The sequence below is a fragment of the Dermochelys coriacea genome, chromosome 10 (genome assembly GCF_009764565.3).
Source record: "Dermochelys coriacea isolate rDerCor1 chromosome 10, rDerCor1.pri.v4, whole genome shotgun sequence".
NCBI classification, from domain to species: domain Eukaryota; kingdom Metazoa; phylum Chordata; order Testudines; family Dermochelyidae; genus Dermochelys; species Dermochelys coriacea.
Window position 1 is genome coordinate 8,189,461 of NC_050077.1, and position 26,889 is coordinate 8,216,349.

Below are 26,889 nucleotides of genomic sequence, written 5' to 3' on the forward strand. Positions count from 1 at the left end.
AGAAGGGTTTGATGCTTTGCAGCCACAATCCTCCAACAACCCAAAACACCCAGCAAGGAAACTAAGAGACTCGAGGAACAGGAAGGATCCCTGGAACAGGGCCATGATGCCTCAGTCCAGGCCTCCTCAGGCGATCCATCCCCCTCTCGCCAGCCAGAAAGCAGGCACTGCACATTTCCCACGTGCCTCCAACATTTGGGATCATGGTGGGGGGTGGGCACGCCATCCCATTGCCCTTGTGAGAACCTGAGGCACACACCCTGCCTCCTCCCACACTTCCCCTTCACACGCAGAGCTCCTGTTTGAGCCAGCCCCTCCTTCTACCCAGTAAGGGACCTGCGGGTCAGTAGCAATGGCTTCAGGCCTGAAGGAGCCAAGGCTGGAATCTCTAGGGCCAGGCCAGCCACTGATTGTGATGCACCCCAACCAAGCTAGACTTGACGCTTCAGGCCCTCCCGCAGGGACCCGTTTCCGCCAAGGCCAGCCCCACACACGCTGAGGCAGGGTCCCCCAACAGCAAGCCGCTAGCGACCCACACCAAAGCCCAGCACAGCCATTCTGCTCCTCAGGCCCCCGGGCTGCGTGGCACAGGGCTGTTTGCCACGCTCCGCAACTGTCTGGCAAAGCCTGGCCTCATGCCAGCTGCATCCAACGCCGCTCCCGGTGATCGCAGTCCTCAATTCGCCAGCCGCAACGGGCTTCGCACAGCCGCCACAAGGCGGGCTGCAGCCCGTTTCCTGCCCTCCATCTCAGCGGCTAAGGCCCTAGCAGCATGGAGGAGGCAGCCAGCACACCAGGGAAATAAACAGGGAGCAGGGGACGTCCACCTCCAGGAGGCGCCACTTACCATCTCGTCCAGGGCGTAGCGCAGGAGACCATGTTCATAGAGGATGAAGAACCGGCGCTGCCATTTCTGGAAGAGAAGATACCAAGGCTGGTAAACAGAGCTCCTTTCCCTCTCACGCTGGCCAGAGCGCTGCTATGGATCGAGTCAGCTTCCTCTCCTAGGTCTGGCCATTGGGAGAAAGGAGCTGGACCCTTCCACGAAAGGAGAGCTCTGCCACATGACAACCCAGCACCCTCCTCTTCCTCAGAATGCTCTGCTGCCAGGCGTATACGAATCAGCAGCAGAAGGGACCCAGAGAGGTGGTGGGTGGGCTGCAGAACCACAGCCGGCACGGGGTTCCCAGGGAGTGGAAGGTGACTCCTAGGGAAGGGGGACACTGCCAGAGCATGCATGTACTCCGGCCAAGCACTAGGGCGACTAGCACCGCCCTGGTTTTCAAAGGCAATCTAGCTGGCCATCTGGAGCCCGGTTCCCCTGAAATCAACCCTGCTCGAGCGGCAGCCTGCCGAGGAACAGCCTGGCCACGTTATAACCGACACGCTCTCAGGCATGCATCAGGCCATGGGAGTGGTTTGCCCTGCAAACAGCGCCCAGCACACCTTAGCATGCATTACCTTTTGGCGTTGTCAGGGATGGCACAGTATCGTTGGGGGGGCGGGGGGGATGGATAGCAGCAGCTCTAGAAAGCACGTTCCCCGTTGGGTGACCCTGCCAGGGCTCCGCGGGAGGCCCTCGCTCACACCAGTCTGAGTTTTCTAAAGCTGATTTACTGTCTGACTTCCTTACATGGGCATCCAAAGAAGTGCTGGGTTATTTGCAGCCAGATCCTGAGTTATGTCAGCTGCATCTCCGATAACACAGGAAGTGGCTCAGAAGGATTTGCTCCAAGGCGAGGTGGCAAAGATTAAAGGAGCACGTGCTGGTGCCAGGCAGACGTACAGAGAGAGGGGAGAGCGGAGGCTGGAACATCCCGTCACTGGGCCAAGAAGCAAGAACCTGGTGCAAACCTGGGCCCCTTAGACTGGAAACGTGATTCTCTCCCCCAGCAAAGCTCCTCTTCCCCCCAGAAACCCACCACCAGCCTCTGCTCTGTCTAGGGTGCATTATCCCAGCCTACCTGACTGTCGGCCCCCTCTTCCCCCTCCCCTGCATTTATTCAAGCATGTCCTATGCCTGCAGCATTAGGGTAAATCCAGCGTGCCTAGGGCCCAGAGAAGCTCCATGGAAACTGGAAGATTCCCCCATCCCACCCTTATTCTCAGCATGCAGATCTCAGGCAGCCTCTCCCCACCCTCCCGGGTGAATTATAGTCTCACACCTCCTGTGCTCCAGCAGGGATGTCTCAGCCCCAGATCCCCAGCCTTCACACAGCTGGGAGCTGGAGAATCTCACTTGGTCTGTCTCTTGCTAACACGAAGAGGATTCTTTTTTACAGTCATGTGGGGTGCCTAGCCAACTACAATTGGCCTGCCCCAAGATTGCCACCTTCCTGAATGGCATCACTAGAATGCTCTGAGTCTCCAGGCTGGTGAGGCAGACACAGGCATGACCCACCTACTCCATCAAACACCTGCCAAGACTCCACATGTTTGCAGGCAGCCTAGGTAGTCTCATGGCTCTGTGTTGCCATTTGCCACCACATCAATGCCATTTGCCTGTAGACTGTAAGCCCCTCGTGCCAGATACTTGCTTGGCCCTGTGCTGCCCTGTATGATTTACAATGCTGACTAAGGGACACATGATCATTCGAGATGGGTCCCCAGCCACCCTCCAAACTGCGGGGGGGAGGAGGTTTCAAACTTGGGATCCAGATTCTGTGGCTTGAGCCCAACTCAGTAATAATTTATCATTATGGTTCACATTACAAACATAGCCTTGGACACCGTCCCACTCACAGCACTTCCCTTCCCGGGCACAAGACCCTAGCATCATATTGGCAACTACAGCAACCGCCTACCTAAAGAAGCAATCTCAGGAGTGTCCCTAGAGCTCTCAGTACAACTCTGCAGCTGGAAAGAAGGAAGGAAAGTCAGCATCCGCTGCACTCATTCTGCTGGCCGCCAGCAGAACAGCCTTTACCTTTCCGATTCTAGCACATGGGAAGGTCTCTTAACCCATTCGCTGCTGGATCTCTCCCACCGACAGAAGACTATTCCATTACCACCTACACCATGCACATGGGCCGTTGCCCTTCGGCCTTATTTCCTTGGGACGCCAAGGATCAGTCAACACATCTCCTAGCAAACCGGGGCACGTGCAGTGGGACTGGATTACTGCTGAATATGTGGAAGAGATGAGTTTGGAACAACGAAGGAGCAACAAACCTCCCAGAACACCTCCCATGCATCCTCCTCCACCCCAACCCATGCTCCATCTGCTACAACAGCTAGAGTAGAAGGAGAAAGATTCTGCTTTCCTTACCCGGGAACGGTGCACAGGGTTGTCAAAGTCCGTCCCTTCTGGTGCCAGCAGCAGCCAACCGCCGTAGATGGGCTTGGCCTACGAGGGAGCAGAAGAGAACCAGTCAGCTGGAGTCTTTTTTTTCCCATAGATTCAGAGATATTAAGGTCAGAAGGGACCATTATGATCATCTAGTCCAAACTCCTACACAATGCAGGCCACAGAATCTCACCCGCCCACCCACCCACTCCTGCGAAAAACCTCTCATCTATGTCTGAGCTATTGAAGTCCTCAAATCGTGGTTTAAAAACTTAAAGGAGCAGAGAATCCTCCAGCAAGTGACCCGTGCCCCATGCTACAGAGAAAGGCAAAAAACCACCTTAAGGAGACAGACCCACTCCCTCCAATATGGTGAGTCCATGGTAAAAAGAGAGAATTCTGGATGGGACCCAGCGTGTCCTCAGGACGTCAGGAACACTGGACACATCCGTTAAAGTTTTACGCCCTCAACCCTGCTGTCTGGAGGCCCAGGGCAGAAGCAGCTTTGCAATTCACACTCCTTGGCCCTGAGTCAGCTAATCAATGCGAGAAAGAGGAAATCTATATAAAGACCCTCTCCTGATATAGTTCTTATGCAAGACACGCATCAAGGAAGCCCATCTGGAATCAGATAAAACCAAACTCTACTGAATAGTTGGCTCTTATTCACAGTAGAGAATATTTGGCGTAAGCAGCTTTACCGGTGTGGCCAGGTCCTATACAGAACAGTGTTCCCCAAACTCGCTCTTCTCCACTGTCTGTTCCAACATCCAGCAACCTGGCACAGAAGAGGGCCACTCCTAGTCGTTTCAAACTGGGAAGCGGCTCATTTAGCCAATAACAGCAAGAGGAGGGGAAAGAATAACTGGAAAAACTACAAAAAGAAAAGGAGTACTTGTGGCACCTTAGAGACTAACAAATTTATTTGAGCATAAGCTTTCGTGAGCTACAGCTCATTTCATCGGATGTTCCAATGAAGTGAGCTGTAGCTCATGAAAGCTTATGCTCAAACAAATTTGTTAGTCTCTAAGGTGCCACAAGTACTGCTTTTCTTTTTGCGGATACAGACTAACATGGCTGCTACTCTGAAACCTGGAAAAGCTATCTGCACCATCACAAAAATCAGCAGAAGAAAATCTCGGCTCCTCTCCCAAAATTTTCTTCTTTAATGGAGGAACTACACGCTCCCAAAGGAAAATCCTTGTTCCACTGCCTTTAGGACCATAGGACTAGAAAGTACCTCCTGGGTTAGAGTCCAGGCCTCTGATATCACAGGCAACCCCAGCATACAAGGCCAGTCACCCCACTAGTAAATGGCCAGAAGGGTCAGGCTGCAGAACACATTCTCCCCTCCCCCCCCCCCCCATCATCCTTCCCCCACTTTCCCTCCTACCAGCTGAATATGCTACTCCCAGACCGCAAGTGACTTACTGGACACTAAGATGATGGACACCAGAACCATGGTGAGCAATGTGCCAGGGCATTATCACTACACAGCAAACATGGTCTTGTTTACACAAAGATTTACTTCACGGCAAGGTGGGGTGTAAATCTACCTTGCACTAGCCTGCCACTGTGTACTAACTGTCCACGGGGACCCTGCTGATGTGCAATAACAGTTCCTGACCTTCAGAGGGGAGCTTAGGCCAAAAAAATCTAAGAGGCAGTTCAAACCCTTTTCAAGTGACATCAGTGCGAAATCTAGACTAAACTGTTTCAGGCCCAACACTCCCATAGGCCACCTGTGAGTTTTTGTGGTTTTGCAACAAATATATATTCATTCCCCTCTGGAAAAATCCACACAGATGACCGGAAAAATTATCTGGGCACCTAAAGCTGCCAAATGCATGAAGTCCATAAAGTTAGCAAACTGGAAACAAAACGAAGACGCCTCTTAATTGCTTATGAGCTGAAAAAAAAGAATCTCTTCTCCAATCTTCTTTAGTGGCATGTCAAATATCAGGCGTTGCTTGTAACAGGGAGAACAAGATCTCATAACTGTCTGAAAATAAGGTGACAGTCCCTTTAAGAGGTTGTTTTGTGGGTTTTTTTAGTAAAACAAAATACAATTTTTTTTATTTAACAAAGTGCACAGTTTGGTTTCAGGGCTGAATTTACAACATTCCTCTGCAGCATCCCACTGACTTCCCGACCTTTCCTACTGAGGGGCAGCCTCAAATTAATCATCCAGGACACAGCTCCTGAATTTCCTCCCCACTTTCCTATAGTCACAGCTGAGGATTCTACCTGTGACTCCAGCTTACCAGGACCACCCCCCTTACAGAGGCAGTGCTCTGCAGCAGTAGGGAAAAGGACTATTGTTTTCTTCTGCATTTGTTTGTACACCACCTAGCACGATGGGGCACTCGTGCCATGCCAAGACAACACCCTCCCTGCAGGATGAGACTTTTCCTAAATCATTTCTCCTCTGTGCGTCACTTTCCCTACTCATGAAGTGGGGCATGTACCCAGCTCTGGAAAGCGCTTTAAAAACCTCAACTGAAGTGCTAGAAATTCTTCCCCCACAGCCAAGCTGTGACCAAATCCCAGCGCTCCTTCCCTTACAACCATCCTTCCCCTCAGCAGAAGCCTGGGCCATACCTGGATTCCTGAACCCCCTTCCTGCAGCCCCTTCAAAGCTCTGGCACCAAGACCATCTCTCCTTCCAATCATGTCTCCTGGCTTTTTAGGCCGTCACTGCAGCATCTGCTCTCCTTCCACAGCAGGTACTAAACGTGCACCCTCATTTATAGAACTCTGCACAGCCACACCCCCAGCCTACACTTCTTTCCTAATCTCCTCCCTCGCCCTTGATTCTGGTAACTGCCCTTCTTGCCACTCCTTACACGGTCTGCCAGGCACACTCCCCCAGAGATATCTCCCGACGATCCACCTGTTCTAATTCTAGGCTGCAACCAGCCTATGAACTGCTGTCCCTCCCCATCCCCCATTCTGTTCCCCTCTCCCACATGCAAGCTCTTTGGGACAGAGATTCTGATTTGTTCTACACCTGTTGCCTCCGGCCCAGCATGACCACCACACAGGGCATGTTACTAACAGGGAAAAGTCTCTGCAACACAAACATTGCCCGCAGATTGGGCTACTAGAGCACAAGGGTGCGAAACCAAGCAGCCTACTTTCCTTTCTGAATTTCTCCCAGTTCGGACAGAAAGAAGTGGCAGAACGGAAGCTAGAGTTTTAAATTCCATCCTCCACCCATCTGAAGTGTGCATTAATAGCAGAGAGGAAGGATTATCCAGTGGTCAGGCACTGGCGTGGATCCTGAGAGACCCAAATTTGAGTCCTTGCTCTGCCACAGATTTCCTGTGTGATCTTGAGCAAGTCACTTATTCTGTGCATCAGCTGCCCACCTGCGAAATGGATATCAGCACAGCCCTGACTCACAGCAGGGTTGGGCAGGTAAATACATGGAAGATTGTGAGGTACTCAGACACTGCAGTAACAGGGCCACATGAAGCACCCAAGAAAGATGGATAGTAATAACAAGGAAGGAATTTTTTCCTCTTATCACAGTAGAATGCGGATATTTGGCAAGAATTGTATCCTATGTCAAACAACTCTCCTCACCCAGAAGAACAGCTGTAGTATCAGTCCATTCAGCCGCATTAGGAGGTGTGACACTGGTCCATTTCATATCTTCTCTATACAGAGAGCAGTAACTGCTGAGCTAGGTGTACCATGATTTTTTAAGTGCCTCCATACTGTAGCCCTGCAACAGTCTCTCCCTGGTTCTTCCATAAAAAAAATGATTTGAAAAAGGGCGGGTTTTTTTGGTTTTTTTTTTGGTTTTTTTTTAAACCCAACCACCTGTCATTCCTATCTCACCTATAACATGATCCAATCACTGGAAGTTAAAGCTGGATAAATTCAGGCTGGAAATAAGGTATAAATTTTTTAACGATGAGGGTAGTTAACCATCAGAACAACTTACCAAGGGTCATGGTGGATTCTCCATCACTGTCCATTTTTAAATCAAGATGGGATGTTTTTCTAAAAGCTATGCTCTAGGAATTATATTGGGGACGTTCTCTGGCCAGTGTTGTACAGGAGGTGAGACTAGATGATCACAATGGTCCCTTCTGGCCTTAGAATCTCTCAGCCTGACATTTGACAGAGATATTGGCACAGACAGAAGTACCTGGTTGCACAGCAATCACCTAGATCATATTCTTCACTTCAACCAACATAGCAGGGAAGAGAAGAACAAAGGCTGGCAGGCAAATGGCTTACTTAGCAAAACTACCATATGTGGTCCCAATCCATTTCTCCCCCTTGCCAGGCATTCCCCAGGGATGTCCCGATGTTGAGTTCAGGGCATCACATCCGCTTATGTGGCAACTGGACTGCATTAGATCTAACCACAGAACCAATTAGGAAGAACTGGGATTGGGAGCAGGTAGGTGAAGAGCTTTCAGCCAAATACAAATGCCTTTGGATAGCAGCAGAAGGAAAACTGAAAGCAATCAGTCAGGCAAATTAGCAGCAGCACACTTGGAAGAAAGGACACTTGGATCTGCACTATGGAATGGGGATCTTAGCTCTAGGGAGATCCAAGCCTGGCTGCTCAGAAAAAGCTACAGTAGTGTTCATCTCCCAGACACTACCAGAGATACCGACAATGGCGATTCACCTTGCACCCTACCAGGGCACTTCAATACATAGAGGGATGTTTCACAATGCCCAGCAGCGCTGCATGCTAATTATTGCTTTGCAGTCCAATACGTGACTTTCACTGGCAGAAATTAAATGAAATTGCAATAGGGCTGTCGATTAATCACAGTTAACTCATGCAATTAACTCAAAAAAATTAATCGTGCTGTTAAAACAACAGACTACCAATTGGAATCTATTAAATATTTTTGGATGTTTTTCTACATTTTCAAATATATCAATTTCAATTACAACACAGAATACAAAGTGTACAGTGCTCACTTTATATTTTGATTACAAATATTTGCACTGTAAAAATAATAAAAGAAATACTATTTTTCAATTCACCTCATACAAGTACTGTAGCGCAATCTCTATTGTGAAAGTGCAATTTACAAATGTAGATTTTTTTTTGGTTAAGTAACTGCACTCAGTAACAAAACAAGTAAAACTTTAGAGCCTACAAGTCCACTCAGTCCTACTTCTTGTTCAGCCAATCACTAAAACAAACAATGCTCACGACTTCTTATTTACAATGTCACCTGAAAGTGAGGACAGGTGTTCACATGGCACTTTTGTAGCTGGTACTGCAAAATATTTACATGCCAGATATGCTAAACATTCATATGACCCTTCATGCTTCGACCACCATTCCAGAGGACATGCTTCCATGCTCATGACGCTCATTAAAAGAATAATGCGTTAATTAAATGTATGACTGAACTCTTTGGGGGGAGAATTGCATGTCTGCTGCTCTGTTTTACCTGCATTCTGCCATATATTTCATGTTATAGCAGTCTCAGATGATGACCGAGCACATGTTGTTCATTTTAAGAACACTTTCACTGCAGATTTGACAAAATGCATAGAAGATACCAATGTGAGATTTCTAAAGATAGCTACAGCACTTGACCCAAGGTTTAAGAATCTGACGTGCCTTCCAAAATCTGAGGGATGAGGTGTAGAGCTTGCTTTCAGAAGTCTTAAAAGAGCAACATGCTGACGTGGAAACTAAAGAACCTGAACCACCAAAAAAGAAAATTAACTATCTGTTGGTGGCATCCAAGTGAGATGATGAAAATGAACATGCGTTGGTCTGCATTGCTTTGGACCGTTATAGAGTAGAACCCCTCATTAGCATGGACACACCTCCTTTGGAATGGTGGTTGAAGCATGAAGGGACATATGAATCTTTAGCGCATCTGGCAAGTAAATATCTTGTGACGCTGGCTACAACAGTGCCACGTGAATGCCTGTTCCCACTTTCAGGTGACATTGTAAACAAGAAGTGGGCAGCATTATCTCCTGCAAATGTAAGCCAACTTGTTTGTCCGAGTGACTGGCTGAACAAGTAGTAAGACTGAGTGGACTTGGAGGCTCCAAAGTTCAACCCCCCCACCACACTTGGGAAAGTGCTCTGCCCACCACTGAAATGCAGTCACCAGCGAGGTGGAATGCAGCAGTTGCTTAGTAGATCACAACTACCCTGGGGGAATTCCGCACACTGCGCAATGCATAATTTTGCAGAAATTAATGTCTTTTGTGCAGAATTTCCTTTCCCCCACAGAAATGGAATGCAGTGCTGCTGGCCACCACTAGGGGGACATAGCCGGGGGAAGGGGGAGAAAGCTAGAGGGTTCCTGGCTGTTGCAGTTCCCCACACGCCCCGAGAGAAGGAGAGGGTGGCACGCAGAAAACTCTGTGCAAGCCTGGGACAGAGCATCCGTTTCTCCCTATGGATCCCCGGGCTCTGAGGGGTAGAGGGTGGGTGTCTGGGCTGAGGGCATCATGGCTGGGTTTGGGGGGGGGGAGAAGGGGATGCGGGTATCTGGGCAAGGGGCCCCCTGAGCTGGGTAGGGTTGCCAGGCATCCGGTTTTCATCCGGAACGCCTGGTTGAAAAGGGACCCTGGCAGCTCCAGTCAGCACCACTGACTAGGCCGCTAAGAGTCCAGTCGGCAGTGCAGCGGGGCTAAGGCAGGCTTCCTGCCTACCCTGGCTCCGTGTGGCTCCCGGAAGCAGCAGGCATGACTGGCTCCTAGGTGCAGGGGTGGCCACAGGAACTCTACGTGCTGCCCCTGCCCCAAGCATTAGCACCGCAGCCAATGGGAGCTGCTGGGGCGGTGTCTTCAGGCCCAGCCAGCGCGCCGAGCCCCCAGGTCCCTCCGCCTAGGAGCCGGACATGCCGGCAGCTTCCGGGAGCCACACTGAGCCAGAGTAGGCAGGGAGCCTGCCTTAGCCCTGCTGGGCCACCAACCGGGAGCCACCTGCATTAAGCACCGCCCAGCTAGAGCCCACACCCCAAACACCCTCCTGCACCCCAACCCTCTGCCTCAGGTCAGAACCCCTTCCTGCACCCTAACTCCCTCTCAGAGCCTGTACCCCTCACCCCTGCCCCAGCCCTGAGCCCCGTTCCACATCCAAACTCCCTCCCAAAGCCCACACCCCCAACCCAAGCCCCCTCCCAGACCCAAATTCCCTCCTGGAGCCCACACCTCCTCCTGCACCCCAAAGCCCGCTCCTGCACCCTGAACCCCTGATTTCTGGCCCCATCCCAGAGCCTGCAACCCTGGCCAGAGCCCTCACCCACTCCTGCACCCCAATTCCCTGCCCCAGCCCAGTGAGTGAGTGAAAATGGGGGAGAGCAAGCAAGGGGTGGAGTGAGTGGGAGCGGGGCCTTGGGAAAAGGACCAGGTTGGGGCAAGGGTATTCAGTTTTGTGCAATTAGAAAGTTGGCAACACTACAACTGGAGGTAGAGGTGGGGCAGGTATATGGACAAGGGGGGCCTCTATGGCTGGGCTCTGGGGAGGAAGGGGGCAGAGAAGCAGAAACTGGGTTGTCATAGAGTGTTAAAGAAATCCCTATTCCTGGGGGAATTTTTGTGTGTGTGTCTATATTGTTACAGACATACTTGCTGACAGGCATTTTGAAATAAATTACCAAAATAATTGAAACTGGCATGATTACGTCATGTTATGTTGACAAATAAAATTTGCAGAATTTTAAAATATTGTGCGCAGAATTTTTAATTTTTTTGCCACAGAATTCCCCCAGGAGTAATCACAACACAACAGTTTAGGACAGGAAGTGAAGAACACCACATTTAACTGCAAGTGCAGGGAGAAATTTTAATTAACCAACATAGGCCACCCTATAAAACAAACTGCCTCCCCCATACAAGGGCCTTCATGTTCCAACTGGAAGATGTTTCAAAAGCCCTTCACCCTCGGCGGTAAAGAAAGGTTTAAAGGAGCCACAGCCTACCTCCCCATTCATAACTGCCACCCCGAAAGCTGAAAACCCAGCCCCTAATACACACCTCTCCCATTTCATGGTGGAATCTCTCAGAAGGCCCACATAGGGGCTTGTGCTGGTTTAACCTATGGTGTGATTTTAAATGGGTTTAGTTAAATTGGCACAAGATGTTGTATGGAAGCCAAGATCTGTTTAAACCAAGCTTATGTTGATTTAGCTTAAATCAGTTAGGACTTGTCTACACAGTAAGTGGAAGCAAAACGACTGTATCAACTATAATTCATGCCCGTGAAATCCATGAGTTGGAACACTGGTTTTGGTTTTTGAGTGCCCTATTTCAATATAAATTTTAAATCAATTCCTTATTAGCTAAACTGAATCAAAGGCATTCAAACCCTGAAATCAGTGTCCCCACACAGACTTAAACCAAACTGAGGAGCAGAAATTACAAGAACTCTGGGTGACTGCAAGCCCTTAGGTCTATTTTAAGCCAAACCAAGCCACTCTTAAAAGCAAATAAATGGCCACATAGGGATCTGTACCAGTTTAACTAGGCTGGCGCAAGTTTGTATGCAGACAAGGCCTCAGAGTTAAAACCAGCTCTGACGTTTTAATCCCCTCACCGCAACACGCTTTAAAATAAATGACACCTGACTGTCCCACACAAAAGGAGGGTTTCTGGAGGGGATACAAAAAACACACTGGAAGGAAGCACAGACTTATGCATGTAGTTTGCTTTCTCTGAACACAGTTCGCACTTGGGAATTTACAAGAACCCCATGAGTGCCAAACAGCAGCTTGACAATACTCTTGTTCTGTAATGGGATTTATATAACCCCTTGTGTAAAAGGCCACTCGACAGCAACACTGAGGTTCCCAGAATAGGTTTGTTTGGCCAAGCAGAGGCCAGCTGATCTTAGGTGAACTATTTTTGGGGGTCCCCTGGCACACGAGCCAATCTGGTCACTTTGCAGCTTTCACTGTACAGTGGGACTATAAATAGTATTTAGCAGTCTTCCAACACCTTTCACCCAAGAATCTCAAAGCACTTTACAAACATTAAACAAACCATACAACACTCAGGTCAGGGAGGTAGGGATACACAAGCAGCCATCTCTGGGGTGGGAGAGCGCCCGCTATAGGGCAGGAAATGAAGGACACTATATCTAACGGAAACTTTGCAAGGAACTAAGTCGGAAAATTACCACCTCCATTACTTTTCAACTGGTTCCAACACTCCCCATTCTTCCAAAAAAAGTGGTTACAAGCGAATGGGGCTTTGGTTTTATATCCATTTGAAAGGTGTCTCCAGCAGCCTAGCACCCTCAAAACAACATGCTGGGACACTGTTGCAAACTGACTCAGAAGGAAGAACAACATCACTTCCTGCAACCCCTTGGTATTCCCCGGAGGTCTCCCATCCAGACGCTGACTCATCCTTGCCCGGCTTAGCTTCAGTGACCGGACAAGAGCCTCAATAAGATGCGATGCAGGACATGCTCCTTTCATGCAACTGGATTAAAATATGAGTTCAAACTAAACCATCTGCTAATAGCAACAGTTGGGCAGAACGCAACAAGCCAGGGAGGCGAAACCCTGGCCAAACGAGAGCTAGGCCTGAGCCCCATTGTTCAGCTCGGGAGCTGAACTTTCCAAACATTCGGCGCTGAGAATTCGGGCCAATCCCAATGGACAAAACACAGGGAATACAGCACTCTGCCACGGGCTCAACGGTTAGACAGGGGGATCCCCCTCAGACAATCTGGGCTCACCCCAGATTTAGTCAAAGAACTTACTTCACAGAAAGATGCTCATTGCTCCCTATCCCAAGACGGCCCTTAATATGTCAGCCTCAACTGGGGCCGTTCTCGAAGTGCTTCCTGGTCGGATACCTGCACTATGATTTCAGAGATTTTAAGGTCAGAAAGGACCATCGTGATCATCTAGTCTGACCTGCACAAGACAGGGAGAATCCCCGTGTTCACTCCTGCTTCAAGTCAATAGCTGTGCTTCAACTAGAGCATTTATTCCCCCATGCTGGGGTTTGCAGGTCGCTTCCCCTGTAATTCAGCGTCAGAAAGCAGAGCTCACAAGCTGAGCTGGTTAGTCCTACTCCTGGGTTTTGTTTTCTTGGCTGTTCAGATCTGGGTTGCATCAGAGGAACACGCTGCCTCCAGCCCAGCCAACTGGGCCAGTTAGCGGGGGGAGGGGGGAGGCGGGGGGAGAAGGGATGGAAGGAAGGAAGGAGGAGAAGGAGGAGGAAATGGCCCCAGCGAGGTTTACACAAGGCTGTCAAGCTGCCACGCTGACGCTACCCAGGAATCACTAGCTCCCAGGACAGCATCCAGCCAGCCCCCACTAGCTCCTAAGAATAGAGGCCTGGAGCTTCCCATGCAGCTGGGATGGAGGGGTGGGGAGCAGAGCTGGCACTGCGGGGGGACTCCTGACCCACCACACAGGAAGTCTCTGAGGGGCAGAGGCTACCAGATACTGGCTTTGAAGAGGTGCTGCTGTGGGCACTGTGCTGGCCACAGGCACTGGATGGACAGCGCTGCTGTACCAGCCTCACGCCAGCGCAAGCATCAGCCCTGATACGGACCAGCCTCCTGCCGGTCCGAGAGGGGAACTTGGTGTCCATGGCCGTGCTTGGCCTCTCTGCTCAGACTGCTAAGGGCATCAGTGGTATCTGGGCTGCAGCCATCAGTCTGTTAGGAAATGGACCGAGACCCACCCACCCATTACATACAGGGCCACCCACAGTGGGAAGGCATTTTGTAACTCCCAGGAACAACAGACCTGCGAGCTGAATCGGTGACTTCGAGGTGAAAGGTTGCCAAGAGCCCACCAGAGCTCTCCAGTTCTCCCCAAAGTGAGGGGGAAAGGACGGGCCAGGAGCAGGGGTGCACACGGGCCAACCTGGTCAACAATGCTCCAGGGGTGACTGCAGAGCCATCTAACAGCATGTTAATAGAAGAGCCAATTAAAAGCAAACAGAACTTGTAAGCTGGGGTAAGAAGAGTCGCCATCAGGACATACAAGCTGAACAGCCTGGTTTCGGACCACCAGCACCCACCACTGGGGCATCCACTCTGTCCACCCACCACAGCTAGGAAGTGCTGCAAAAGTGCAAGTCTAACTGCCCCAGGGAAATGCACCACACTGAGGTAACTTTCATTGGCACCAGCTGAACGCTTACTGTGTGCCTGGCTACAGTGAATTTGGGCTCTGTGAGGTTCAGATCGTACAGGCGGCACTGTATGACCGAAGCATTCTCATCCTGATGCTGTGGGGAAGAACACCCTCCTAAGGCCGTATCCCCTGGGAGTAGGTCTGACAACAGGGCCTATCTACATGGCCTCTCCCAGGTCTGGAGCTTCAGACGAGCTGGAACCTTTTGACCAAGCCTTATTTCCAAGCCAGGTTTGCCACCTACCCAAACAGACCCGTCACAGAAAACCCCACCGACTGCGACACCAAAGGGATTGGGGAGATTAAATGTTTGCAAAAACAAGGATGAAGAACTCCCCGTGAGCTGCATTTCCGACCCATCACAGCGCACTCGGGGGGAAAGTTCAAATTAGTCACTGAGAAAGATTCCTGGCTCTGTGCGCGCGCTGGGGTGGGGTCATCTGTTTAGGCTGCCGGCAGACGTAATCAGCCTGTCTCGGGCTGAGGCAGGAGTTTTTCACTTTAAGTTGGTCTTGGCAATTGAAGGAAAAGAGAGAGAGAGAGAAAAAAAAAACAGGAAAGAGAAGCACAGGGAAGGCTCAGTCTCTGCCTCTCAGGTCTGAGCATGCACATGGGGTCCTACAGGCAGACGGACTCCTTGTCACGGAAGCCAAAACTAAAGATAACTCACCAGGTTGCAGAATAGATCCAATGTACAGAGCAGGATCATCAAGGCCCAGGGGCCTTTAAGACAGACAAAGTGATAGTGGAACCTAGCACTCTTCACTCACGTCTCCGGCACTTCCCCATGGATTGGTGAGAACCCCATTTTAGCTGGAGAAATGGAGGCACACAGAGCCAAAGCGGTTACCCACAGTCACCTGGTTAGGCCATGGCAGAGCCAGGAATGGCATCAGGTTGTCAGGGCCCAAGCCACCATCCACACTGTACTTTTTGGGCAGTTTTTGGTTCCAGGTGCCCCAAGCCACCACAAGAGAGGAAGATCTGAAACTGCCCCACCCCCCGGGCGGTTTGGGCACAGGCTCTAGTGAAAGCCACACTGAATTCTGTGGTTGTGACCCCAAAACAAGGCAAATTTTCAGCTCTTGTATGCACACAAGCCCAACAGACACCAGGTGTGATGCTGGCCGGTCAGGATTGGGGCAGCCCTCACTCCGAGGGACAATGGAGCAGAGATAGGCTGTACTTCACTCCCAGGCCTTCTGCGCACAGAGGGTTCTCTGCAAACTCTTAGCAAGAACACACCAATTGTTACTTAATGTTCTTCATGTCACACAACCTCCTATCAGAAAGAAGGGCCCTGAATCAGCCACTCAGACATCTCCGCTGGCTTAGAGCCCATCTCTCTGGAAGGTCCTGCAGAATCCAGTAAGAGAGCATGACGCATGTCCTGGGTAGAAGGCAAATTCTCCACCTCCTGCCTCCGGGATCCGAGCTGGTATTGGACATTATGCAGCAGAGGTTCTATCCCCAGCCCAAGCCATTTAGCTCCTTGTGTCTCAATAGCCCTTGCCATCAAATGCAGGTTAACTATACTGACCCCCTTTATCTGGTACTTGGCCCTTCCCATCTTTGGCTTGCCACACATTATTGCTGCACGTTCTGTGCTGCCTACGTACACACACCCCTATATGCACATGCACCAAATGCTACTGTAAGTCACCCTCCCAAGGGACCTGTAGGTGGGGGAACACGATGGTACAAGAAACCACCCAGGGATCCTTTGAAGCAGCGGGTCACCTCCTGGAAGTGGGCTCCTTAGGGCTGCTTTCAGTACACAGGCTCCCTGTTCAGACTGACACATGCACTCCACCCCTCCCTCACAGCATGTGTATTGCAGGGCAGAACGGGAGCAGGGCTTCCATCCTGCTGCTTAGACACCAGCGGGCAAATCTTCCCACAGAGCGAGAGGGGTGAACCCAGGCATCAGCAGAGTCTTTTAGGGATGAGAGAAGGCTCTCCAGGCCGGCCTCAGCTCCGGGATGTTCATGACTGGAAGCTACCATGCCGCCAGCCACCTCCCCTCACTGGGGGCCAGGGGAGAGACAGGACAGGTTCCTCCTCCCCATATAGCACCCACCCCAAGCTTCCCCCCCTCTTTCGGGCCCTGTCAGTCCGAATGGGTCAAGGCCCCTCAGGAGCGAGCAGGGTCCTGTAGGCTAATCCCCCCCACACCCCAGCAGTTTCGGCACCAGACACCTGCTCTCTGTTTGATGTGCTCCTGCCTGTCCTTGAGCCAGGGAGCCTCAGAGTCACTCAAAAAGAAAAGGAGTACCTGTGGCACCTTTGAGACTAACAAATTTAGGTGCCACAAGTACTCCTTTTCTTTTTGTGAATACAGACTACCACGGCTGCTACTCTGAAACCTGTCAGAGTCACTCAGTGACATGGCTTGAGCCAACAGGGCAGCAGGTACCCAGCCCTTTCGGGAGCATGGACTGGAACAGACGTGTTCTGGGCTGCCCTCTGGATGCCAGCTCAACGGGCTGCAAGAGGAGCCAAGTCACACACCAATAGCTTCTTACCCTGCCCCGCACCCTGCACCTTTCTGTGGGAGCCAGGCTATTAGATTTTACCCTGCAACCGCTCGCAACACAAGCTCCAGATCCCAAAGGCCAGGCTCTCCTCCTCCCAGGGGATGGAAGCCTTGACTCCACCTCTAGGCTGGGAGTAGCCAGGAAGCCTCAAAGAAGATGGAACCCAGGGTGACCCTGAGGGGGGACGGGGATCTGGGAGTATTTCCCTCTGGAAATGCAGACAGCTGGATCAGGAGAGTTTGGGGCAGAGACAGGCCTGTATTTCCACATTCAGGACTCATCCCGGAGAAGGTTCCAGGCAAACCCGCCCCTACAACTTGCTCCTTTTGCCTGGCAGCAGCTGCCTTTGTTGGGGCAAACTGGACACCCACCAAATGCCGGGGCAGAGAGGGATGGAGGTGAAGAAAGAACCCCTAAGGGAAGTGCAGAGCCAAGTCTGAAGGGTGCCATCAGATTCCCCAGCATGCAGCCGCTCTGCCTAGGAAGCACCAATATGGAGCATCACTAGCAACTCTAGCAGGAAGTGATCCTTATACATCACCCACCACAGGCCTTGGAAATGTCGTTGGGAGAGCCATTGCCTGCTGCCGATAATGGACACTCTGAATAAAAGCTGAAGCCATAAGCCCCTCCACCTAATGCTTTGGGGTCTAATAGGATCCAGTCAGACTTAGTTTCCACCCCAAATATGCATTGTCCTGACATCCAGCAGCATTTTGGGTGCTTAGTGCTATCAATGCCGTGAACCTGGCGTGCCTGGCATCAGTGCAGCCTCCCTCAAGACCAGGAACAGCCCAAAGCAAAGTTATGTGCCGGCCCCCTCCTAGCGTCAATAAGCTCGTATCTTCCCCCATTCGAAGTAACTCTAGTGGCTGCTTGCCTCTTGCCCACACCCCAGCTTTGCCTTCCTGCGGAGACCAGGATTCACATGCAGCCTACACTACAAGTTTGGTGAATCTCAACTTAGCAGCAAACGCGGCCCCACAGCACAAAACGCCATCACTACAGGAGAGATCAAGAGTAGACCAACCAGGCAGCTCTGACCAGGCGAATGGGGCTCCTAGGACAGGAACAGCAGCTAGCTCCGCAGGGGCAGGTCAGGATTGAGCGTCAGCGGCAGAGGTGACATGACATGAAGTTCTCATAACATCTCTCTGCTGTGGGTATCGGTGGCACTGACCCACTGCTACCGTGACCCCTGAACAAAAGGGCTTCCTCTCCAAAACTGGTTTCTTTCTGTGCAGTCACCCAGGGAGACAGGAGGGGTTCAGAGCCCCCCAGGAACAAGAAGGGGCTAGATTAATCTGTCCTCCACCCAAAGCTTCCCTGACACAGCCCCAACACTCCATCCCTGGGCACCTGCCCCTGATTCCCACCTGTACCCACCTTCGTGAGCCTTTCGGAGTGCCACAGTTGGGAATTAACCACTCCCCCTCCACCCCATCCAGCAGCAATGAGAGCTGAAACAGCCCCTCGCTGCTTCCATCTAAAAGCTTGTTTTACCTGGTTGACAACAGCGACAGAGGAAAGGGCACGAGTGGCCTTTAATAGCCCCTTCTACTCACCTCCCTCAGCCTGTCATTCCAGAGGAACTGGGCAGATAAGGTTTGTTAGATTGTCTAGTCCACACCAAGTCCAGGCTTTGCCCTATAGCGCACTGCAGGGCTCTGGCCACTCTTGTTCCAAATGCCCCAAGAGATGGAGCGTCCACAAACTCCCCTGAGCATCCAACAGATCTCACCAGGGCCCTGCTGAGAAGGGAGGATCACCTCTCTGGAGGTCAGACAACAGCTATGGTGCGATAACAGACATGCACATGTCCAATGAAGGCAGCTAACTAGTTCATGAATGCGAGGAGGCTGATTTTCCAAAAGCAGGGGTTTGTACAAAGAAACCGTTCAGCTACTTTGCACACACGTCTGGCAACTTTATATGCAAATGGACGGGTTGTGCATCTAAGCAGTCTCACAGGACAGACAAAACACGCTGACCTTTCTGTCGCAGCTAAGGGGTGAAACACTGCAGGATGCAGGGGAAGCATGCAGCGCTGCCGCCCATACTACATTTGGTCATGGGGTGCGAAGAGAATTTCACTTTCCGGAGAACTCAAGTGGGACAAGAAGGTAGGACATACTTCAGGCAGAAGAACAACTGAAGGATGAATCCTGACCTTGTCCCTGGATCCAACAGCAGGGGAAATGCAGACTGCAACCAACAAAGCATTTTATTCCTAACTTTGACTCTGCCAGTCAGTTGTATTTCCGCAACAGGCCTTCCCCATGCTCCCAGCAATGCCCACAGAGCCCTCCATCCTTCCTTGCTAGGCAACTCGCTTATGATCGTGCATGATTTTGTTTGGCATGTTGACATCGAGCGTGCATTTCTGGGACATTTTGCTTTTTGTCTGTGGGGCAAGGATGGTAGAAAGAAAGTCTTTAAAAAGTTAAAAGGAAAGAAATTACGTCTTTTTCCCTAAATGCCTCCCCCCCCTGCCCCCAACCAAGCAGAGCTAGCTCCATTGTACCACTCCTTCTAGCCCCCAAAACAGAAACCTACAGACCTCAGTCCCTTCCCACTGCAGCAGCTGATGGAGGCGGGTTTGACATTTTCAGAGACTCTTCCCCTGTTTGGTCCTAATAATTAGTCAATTACAGCTGGATTTTTGCAGCATGATGCAGCTAGTCAGGAATGTGAGCGAGTGAGCAGGAGCTGTTTTCCAGGGCTACAGCTTTTCAGGAAAGATTAGATCTTCCCAAGAAGAAAAGGAAAAAAAAAAAAAGGAAGAGAGGAAACTCGATAATGGTGCACCTATCAGTCAGCCCCAATGCTCCTCTGGGATCCAGCACGTGGAAATGTGGGGTAAAGGAAGAAGGACACAACGCGCTACCTAGCATCCAGTGAGCAAGAAGGCTGCCTTGATCCAGTGCCAGATGGTTAGATCAGTGCAGTATAAACAGCATGGAAGGCTCTCCTTTCTATTCTCATCACTTTTGTGAACGGTCTCGTTTTGCCACTAGTCAGTATCCTGCATGATGGGAAACCATGGTCAGGACTTGAGAGGATTCCCTCTAAACAGCCACTGGTGGCCAGGGGAAAACTACCCAGAGCCCAGCAGTGAAAACAGCTTCTTGCACAAGTGACTATTAGAGACTAAAAACTCTGGTCTCCAAGGAAGACTGGCCAAGCCAGTCTGGAGCAACAGACTAGGGTCTCATCCGACTTACAGCCCGTGCTGTTGTGCATTACTGCAATGCCCAGTGCATGCAGATCTCCAGATTGGGTTTATTCACCCGTCCTCCCTGAGGATGAGCACACAGGGCCACTTTCTACCAAACCAGATTGCAAGTGTTTTTACCGTTGAGTGGAGCTCAGCACGCAACTCTCCTAGGAGATCCCTGACAAGTTCCTTAAGCTGCGCTTTCACTAAAGCAAAACTGAGCCCTTTATGGTGTGAAAAGCTCTTCAAATAGGAAGAGATCCCTAAACTTGTCAGTCATGCTCAGCCATAGCCTGATTCTGCTCCCACTGAAACTACTGGTAAAACTCCCAGTGACTTCAATGGAAGCAAAGTTAAGCCAAATCCCACCCTAAATTTCCCTTGTATCTCCCCACTCACTGTACGCCCGAAGTCACCAGCACCACCTCAAGGTCTCAGCTTCTCCAGTCTCCTGCCCCAACACCGGCTACCCTTATAAACATGCCAGACCACAAACCCATTTACTAATGTCATTATTTTTTTATTATTAAAGCCAAGAGATAAAGGTACCCACCACACTGAACATTCTTCTTTGCAAGCACGAGGGAGGTAAGAAAGTTACCAACAGCCTAAGGAGCCATAGGGTTAACAGATAGAAACAACCTGGGCAAAAGCACAATGAAAGACAGCACGTGAATGAGATTTGCACTCCTTCCCAACACTCCAGAAATCATCTGAGTGGAGGCGGTTTGTGGAGAGTAAATGGGCAGAGGGGCACACAGATGGCAAACCCACATGTCTACTATCATCCAAAACATTAAGATGAAGGCAATAATGCCCAGAGGAACACAGAGATTCAAATAAAACTATTCTTCATGGGCAGGATGGGAAGTCACTGAGGAGGCAAGAAAGTGGCTGGGAAAGACTTATTTTTAAATTGGGTATTCTTGGGAATCAATGCCATGATCTTAAAGGGACAATGCTAGGTTAAAATATATACGTCTTCAAAAATTCCTTCACTGTGTTACTTAACTCAGAGAATAATCCCACCCCCGAGATCACACTTAATTGTCTAGCCTTATTTTATACTGTATGTTTACATTTTGCACGGAGTCAGTTTCTAGAAATTTCATTTTCAGGAGCAGGTTTCCTTCTTCCTAGAGACCAAACTGATATGCACTTAAGATACAGCCCAGTCCTAGACGGTACCAGATCTCTTCATGCAACTAAGGGCAATGTGAATAAAGCTTTGCAGGATAGGGCCCAATAAACAGATCATTTCTTGTACCATGTTGCAAAATCTGGATTTCTACTAGAGCAGAGGAATGTTTTCTCCTTGCAAAGAGTTATTAGAATTAATTTTAATCATCATGGGAACATTTATCTTTCCTGGCCTAGAGTTTTAAAAAGCTTGTCTACAAAACCTGATCTGAAGGGTAAATCTGTCCTGACACCATCCCATTAATATTTTAAGAGATTAGGATGGTTTTAACTGCATGTGGCAGAAAGAATCGCAGTTCTGAAAAGCTGATGTCCTCTATATAAACACAGAACACAGCAACATCCTGTCCTGAAAAGACTTTTGCACCCAGAGCAAGGGACTTCCCAACCCATTCAACCCTTAGCCTCTCTGCTGCCTAGAATGGGGCAGCTACTGCCAACTGCTAAGGAAGTTGGCACAATGGACTATTTAAGTAGCTTTGTGGGCCAGCCCCCGGTGAACTTCTTCTGGTCCTAAAATACTGGAGATGCTCTGTTCTGGACGGACAGCAGTTGCCACGTGACATCTCCATCAGGGACAACTACTCACTTTCGTATCTTTAAATCAAAAGGGTCAAATTCTGCTCTCAGTTACACTGATGGAAATATGGAGTAACACCACTGGCCCCGATGGCAACACTCCCTAGTCACACCATCGTACCAGAGAAGACGCTAGCACTGTTAGCGGCACATGAGGAGAAGCAGAACTCAGCTTTCCTCCACTCTGAGGCACACCACGGACGGACAATGACGCAGAAGGAACCATCAACGTCTAGAGAGGCTAAAGCCCAAACAGTGACCTCACTAAATCCACCCTCCTCTTGCTTTCCCCCCACTACACCACATGTGCCAGGGAAAGCGGGAGAACAGCTTGTATCTAAGCCCTTTGACATGACCTGGCATGGGAGCTTTAACACTTTACAGACTCAAACTACCAGGTTTTATTCGAGGAGGGAGCAGCCAATGAAGTCAGCCTGGCTGCTCACAGGCTTAAAAGTTAGGCACCTTCTTAAGTGCTTTGCTGGACTAGTGTCTACAAGAGCCCCTGAGATAGGAAAGCCACCTCATCCACAATGACTGCAAACTAACAAGAAAGAGTCCATTGCGTACTTCATCACAGATGCACACAAAGGTCTACGAGAGGCTGTGCGGAGTTCCTGTGCATTCAATGAGCACGACAAGAAGTAAAGCCAACAGATCACTCTCAACTAACACAGAGTCACACAGAAAAACAACTCGTGAACCTGACGTAGAACTCCAAGGATTAACAGTTTAGCGTTTACTCATATTGTACTTAACACTTCCAGGTTCAAAGCCTTGTGCAAAGGGCTCCGAGTGTGTTAGTTTGGATGTTTGTTTGATTTAACTATGATACTGAGAAGTATCAACTCCTGTTGTAGCACTGAGCAGGATATGGGCCACACTGTGCCAAGTGCTAGCCACATACATAGGAGAGACAGGCCCCATCCCAAAGAGCTTACAATCTCAGATGACACATGACATAGAGGGTGGAGATGGATACAGTCGAGTGCATACAGTTTTATATAAAATCAGAAATGTGAGTGTTTCAGTGCCAAGTATCCTCATCTTCCCCTCAAGCCTAGCAGCAAAAGGTCAGATTGGATGACTCAAAAGGACTTTTCTAGCCTGGCTATCTATAGGCCCATTGGTATGATGGCAACAGCTTTGTCCCCGTACAATATGGGGAAGGCATGGGTTCCATTCTGCAGTGTAAATGGGACCCGCCAAGACAACAGTACCATAAGCATGATTAAGTCTCATTCAAACCACTGTTTAGGATTCTGGGATGCCCCAAACAACCATCCAACAGGGCTGCAAAAAAACCTAACCACAGAAGTCAGATGAAAAAGCTATTCATGTTTACATCTTGCTGTTACCCATACACATGCCCTTAGCTGCTTTTTCAAGAGCAAAGCCTCCTGGTCATACGAGTTTCTCTTTAACATTAACAACTAGCCAACATATGGCCAGAATGCATGGACACAGAACTTCCTTACAGCAACCTTTCTTCACTACACCAAGCTGTCTGTGCTCATGTATCCACTGAATGAGATTCTTCAGTTTGGGGGAGTGGAGATGGGGAGATGTAAGATCACAGAAACTGAGGCTATCATTAAGTAAAATACTTTATAGAAGAGTGTATCTTGTATATACACACACACACACACACACACACACACACACACCTTCCCTTATCTTTAAAGTGGAATTATTTCTCCCTTGCTGAGAATGAGATCTTATAGCTATAGCTAGTATAAACTAATTTACTCCACATGGTGACCAGACAGCAAATGTGAAAAATCGGGGCAGGGGATGGAGGGGTAATAGGAGCCTATATAAGAAAAAGATCCCAAAATAGGGACTGTCCCTATAAAATCGGGACATCTGGTCACCCTACTCCACAGGGAGTGGGGGGGGGCGAATCATCCCCTCCCCTCCCAACCCCCCTGTAAGTACTTGGGCAATCCACACCATACCCACTTTTCCAGAAGGAGCCCCCAAATCCCATGCCCCACCCCGAACACAAAAGTCAGGACACCCACATTAAAGTCAAATCCAGGGCGCAGGCAGGGCCCCTGCACAACCTTCCACCCAGCAGCGGTGAAACTGACATTGAAATTCACCCAAGGCGGGGGAGGGAGGGAGTGGAGGAGACTGAATAGCAACAAAGCAAAAGAGGGGGGCTTGTGTGAGGCAGGTTAAAGTCAAGCTCTCCACGTAAATAGTGGCCTGGCTGGACAACACACACACACACACAGAGTTTTCTCGAAAGTAACAAAGCCATCAGGCATTTCTGAGTCACAAATCCCCATGAATCACATTGCTAAGCTGTGGAAACAGAGAAGGGCTGGGAGGGGGGCAAACTTTAGGATGCTTCCCTTTGCCCAAGCACTGTCTGTCAATTACACCCCCCCACACACACTATATATATATATATATATATATATACACACACACACACACACACACACGCGTTTTTCTAGTTACATTTTTTCCATATTAGCCTTCAGATTTCATTATCTCGGCCAGCAATACGTCTGATCTCATTTCCATAATAGGATTGCAAGCCTAGATGTCAGAAGTAGTGCAGTGGGAGGGAGATATAAGGGAATGCTGCTAGATTATCACTGCTCCTATTCCTCCCCACCCCCCAGCCCCGCGAAAACACACACACCATTCAGGGCTGATCAACTGCGCTGGATGCATTTTTTTTAAGACGCGTTTCTACTAACTCCAAGCGATCGTGCGGGAATATGCAGATGAAAGGCATGCAAGGAAAGACACCTCCTAGAAAACTGAAATGTAAAACTTCCAGAGCAGACAGGCGTGCAGTACGGACCCCGCCCATCAGTTTACAAAGGTTTTACTGAAGAAAAGCAGTTCTCCTAGGCGCCTGGAGTGACTTTGATTTGGTAGAACTTGCCTTTGAAACCTCTGTATTTTACATGTTAAGATTCCTTCCCTTTAGGGAACCCCTACAGCTATGCAAAGGGAAAGCCATGCCCTACTTTACAAGAAAGGCTTTAAAATCCAAATTATTTTTCCCTGCGATCTTCAATTTTTCCTTTTAAAACTGCAAGTCCTCCTCTTCCAACACACCCACACACACACACACACACACACACACACACACACACACACACACACACACACACCCCCAAATTCTCGCCTTTCAATATTCCCACTCGGGTCTAAACAAAACGAGAGCGGTTTAAAACAAATCACAAAACAAATAATCAAAAAGAAAAGGAGTACTTGTGGCACCTTAGAGACTAACAAATTTATTAGAGCATAAGCTTTCGTGAGCTACAGCTCACTTCATCCGATGAAGTGAGCTGTAGCTCACGAAAGCTTATGCTCTAATAAATTTGTTAGTCTCTAAGGTGCCACAAGTACTCCTTTTCTTTTTGAGAATACAGACTAACACGGCTGCTACTCTAAAACAAATAATCGTGTGTGTAACGGGACCTAATGGAGCCATGAAAATGGGGGAATATTTTTAAAAATTCCATTTCCTCTCACTTAAAGCGACACCGATTAAGTCCACGTGAAAGCCGGATTGGCCCATTTAAGATACATTGTTGACCCAAGCGCAGTTATGAAAACAGTTCACTTGAAAACCCAAGGGGAATTTAGAGGAGGAGGGGGAATAAAACCCGGAAGGAGACTCACCTGGTTTAAATCTTCATCATTGAGCAAATGGGATTCCCGAGGTTTAAAGCAATTTTGACATTTGCTTTTATTAAAAATGTTGGCTTGAAATTTCCTGCAGGGGTTCTCTTTAGCAGACATGGTTTTGTGGCCCTGCAATCCCAAGCGGTTGTCCTCACTTTTGTTTAGTAACGAAACAAAACTAAGATCCCAGGCTCCTGGTCTTTAAAGGGCGGGCGGGCGGGGGGGGGGAAGGGGCGGTAATTGACAATCCCTTCAAGGTGAGTTGTGCAGCAATATTCTCAAGCGGCTTCCAGGATCACGAGCCCCCGGAGCGAAGTGTCAGCGTCGCCTGGACCTCAGCGGGTAACATCCCAATGTCCAGAGGCAGGGAGCGGGAGAAGGGCGGTGTAGAAGGCGCACACACAAGCCGGGCTGGGAAGCAAAGCCACTGCCGCCGCGCCCCCCGCCCCCAAATAATACTAAAAACCAAGCCCCGGAGTTCTTCACCAGCTCGCCGCTTCTCCCCATGCAATGAGCAAATCCAGGAGTCGGGGCAGGATTGACTCGCTGGAGGTGGAAATCCCAGATGATCACTGATTCCCCTCCAAAGAGCGGGGGGGGGGGAATCAAACGCAAGAAAAACAGCTCAGTTCCCTTCCCCCCACACACGCACAAGTTAAGGCACAATTGCAGGCAGGCTCAGGGGGAGCCGGCTGCCCGCACGGGTTGGTTCCTTAGAGGGAGGGGGCGATTTTCCATGCATAATCATCCAGATTTAAAAACCGCCTCGGTGTGTGGGAATCCGGGAAAGCGAAGCAGCAGCAAAAATAATCAATGCAACTTCCTCTCCCCCCCCCCCCCGACAGCAGCACACCTGGGGACAGGGACTGCCCAGGAGATCCTCAAATAAGGCACAAATCCCATCTGCTGCCAAGGGGTCTTCTTGCAACACCGACCCCGCCGCCGCCTCCCGGCCTCAGTCCGCCCATGGATGCATGCTCCGAGGGAAACGCCTCTCTCTGCCCCTTGTAATGATGATTATTGTTTATTGCATTCGCTGGGGGCCAGGCAGCCGGCCCCCCCTGCACGCACGCACCCACCGCCGCTCCCTGCGCCCAGTGCAAGAGGCAAATGGTTGCGCACACACACACACACACAAAAACCACCCACCCCAAACCCTCTCGCGCTCCCAGGGTCCAGGCCAAGAGAGGGGGCTGGGGAAAGGGGAGGGGGCTACTCCAGGATCGGACGGACATTGCTCCCTAGCCAATAGCAGGCTCTCTTAGCTGCTAACAAAAGAAACCTCTGGCCAATCAGAGG

The 26,889-nt window shown here is 49.9% G+C and overlaps 1 protein-coding gene across 7 annotated transcripts in view; it reads right to left on the minus strand.

Moving 5' to 3' along the window:
• Positions 1-26,838, minus strand: part of LOC119862310 (myosin phosphatase Rho interacting protein) — a 170,926-nt gene extending 144,088 nt beyond the window's left edge. For 2 of the 7 annotated variants that reach the window (XM_038418815.2, XM_043493434.1), the window contains exons 1-3: positions 25,588-26,777; positions 3,269-3,346; positions 848-913 (exon numbers count right to left, since the gene is read on the minus strand). In XM_038418815.2, coding sequence (XP_038274743.1) covers positions 848-913; positions 3,269-3,346; positions 25,588-25,707 — 264 coding nt within the window. In that variant the 5' untranslated portion in view covers positions 25,708-26,777. Of the gene's footprint in view, positions 1-847; positions 914-3,268; positions 3,347-25,587 lie in introns of all 7 variants that reach the window. The other 5 variants (XM_038418824.2, XM_043493435.1, XM_043493433.1 and 2 more) reach the window with 4 other exon arrangements.
• Between the last annotated feature and the right edge of the window lie 51 nt (positions 26,839-26,889).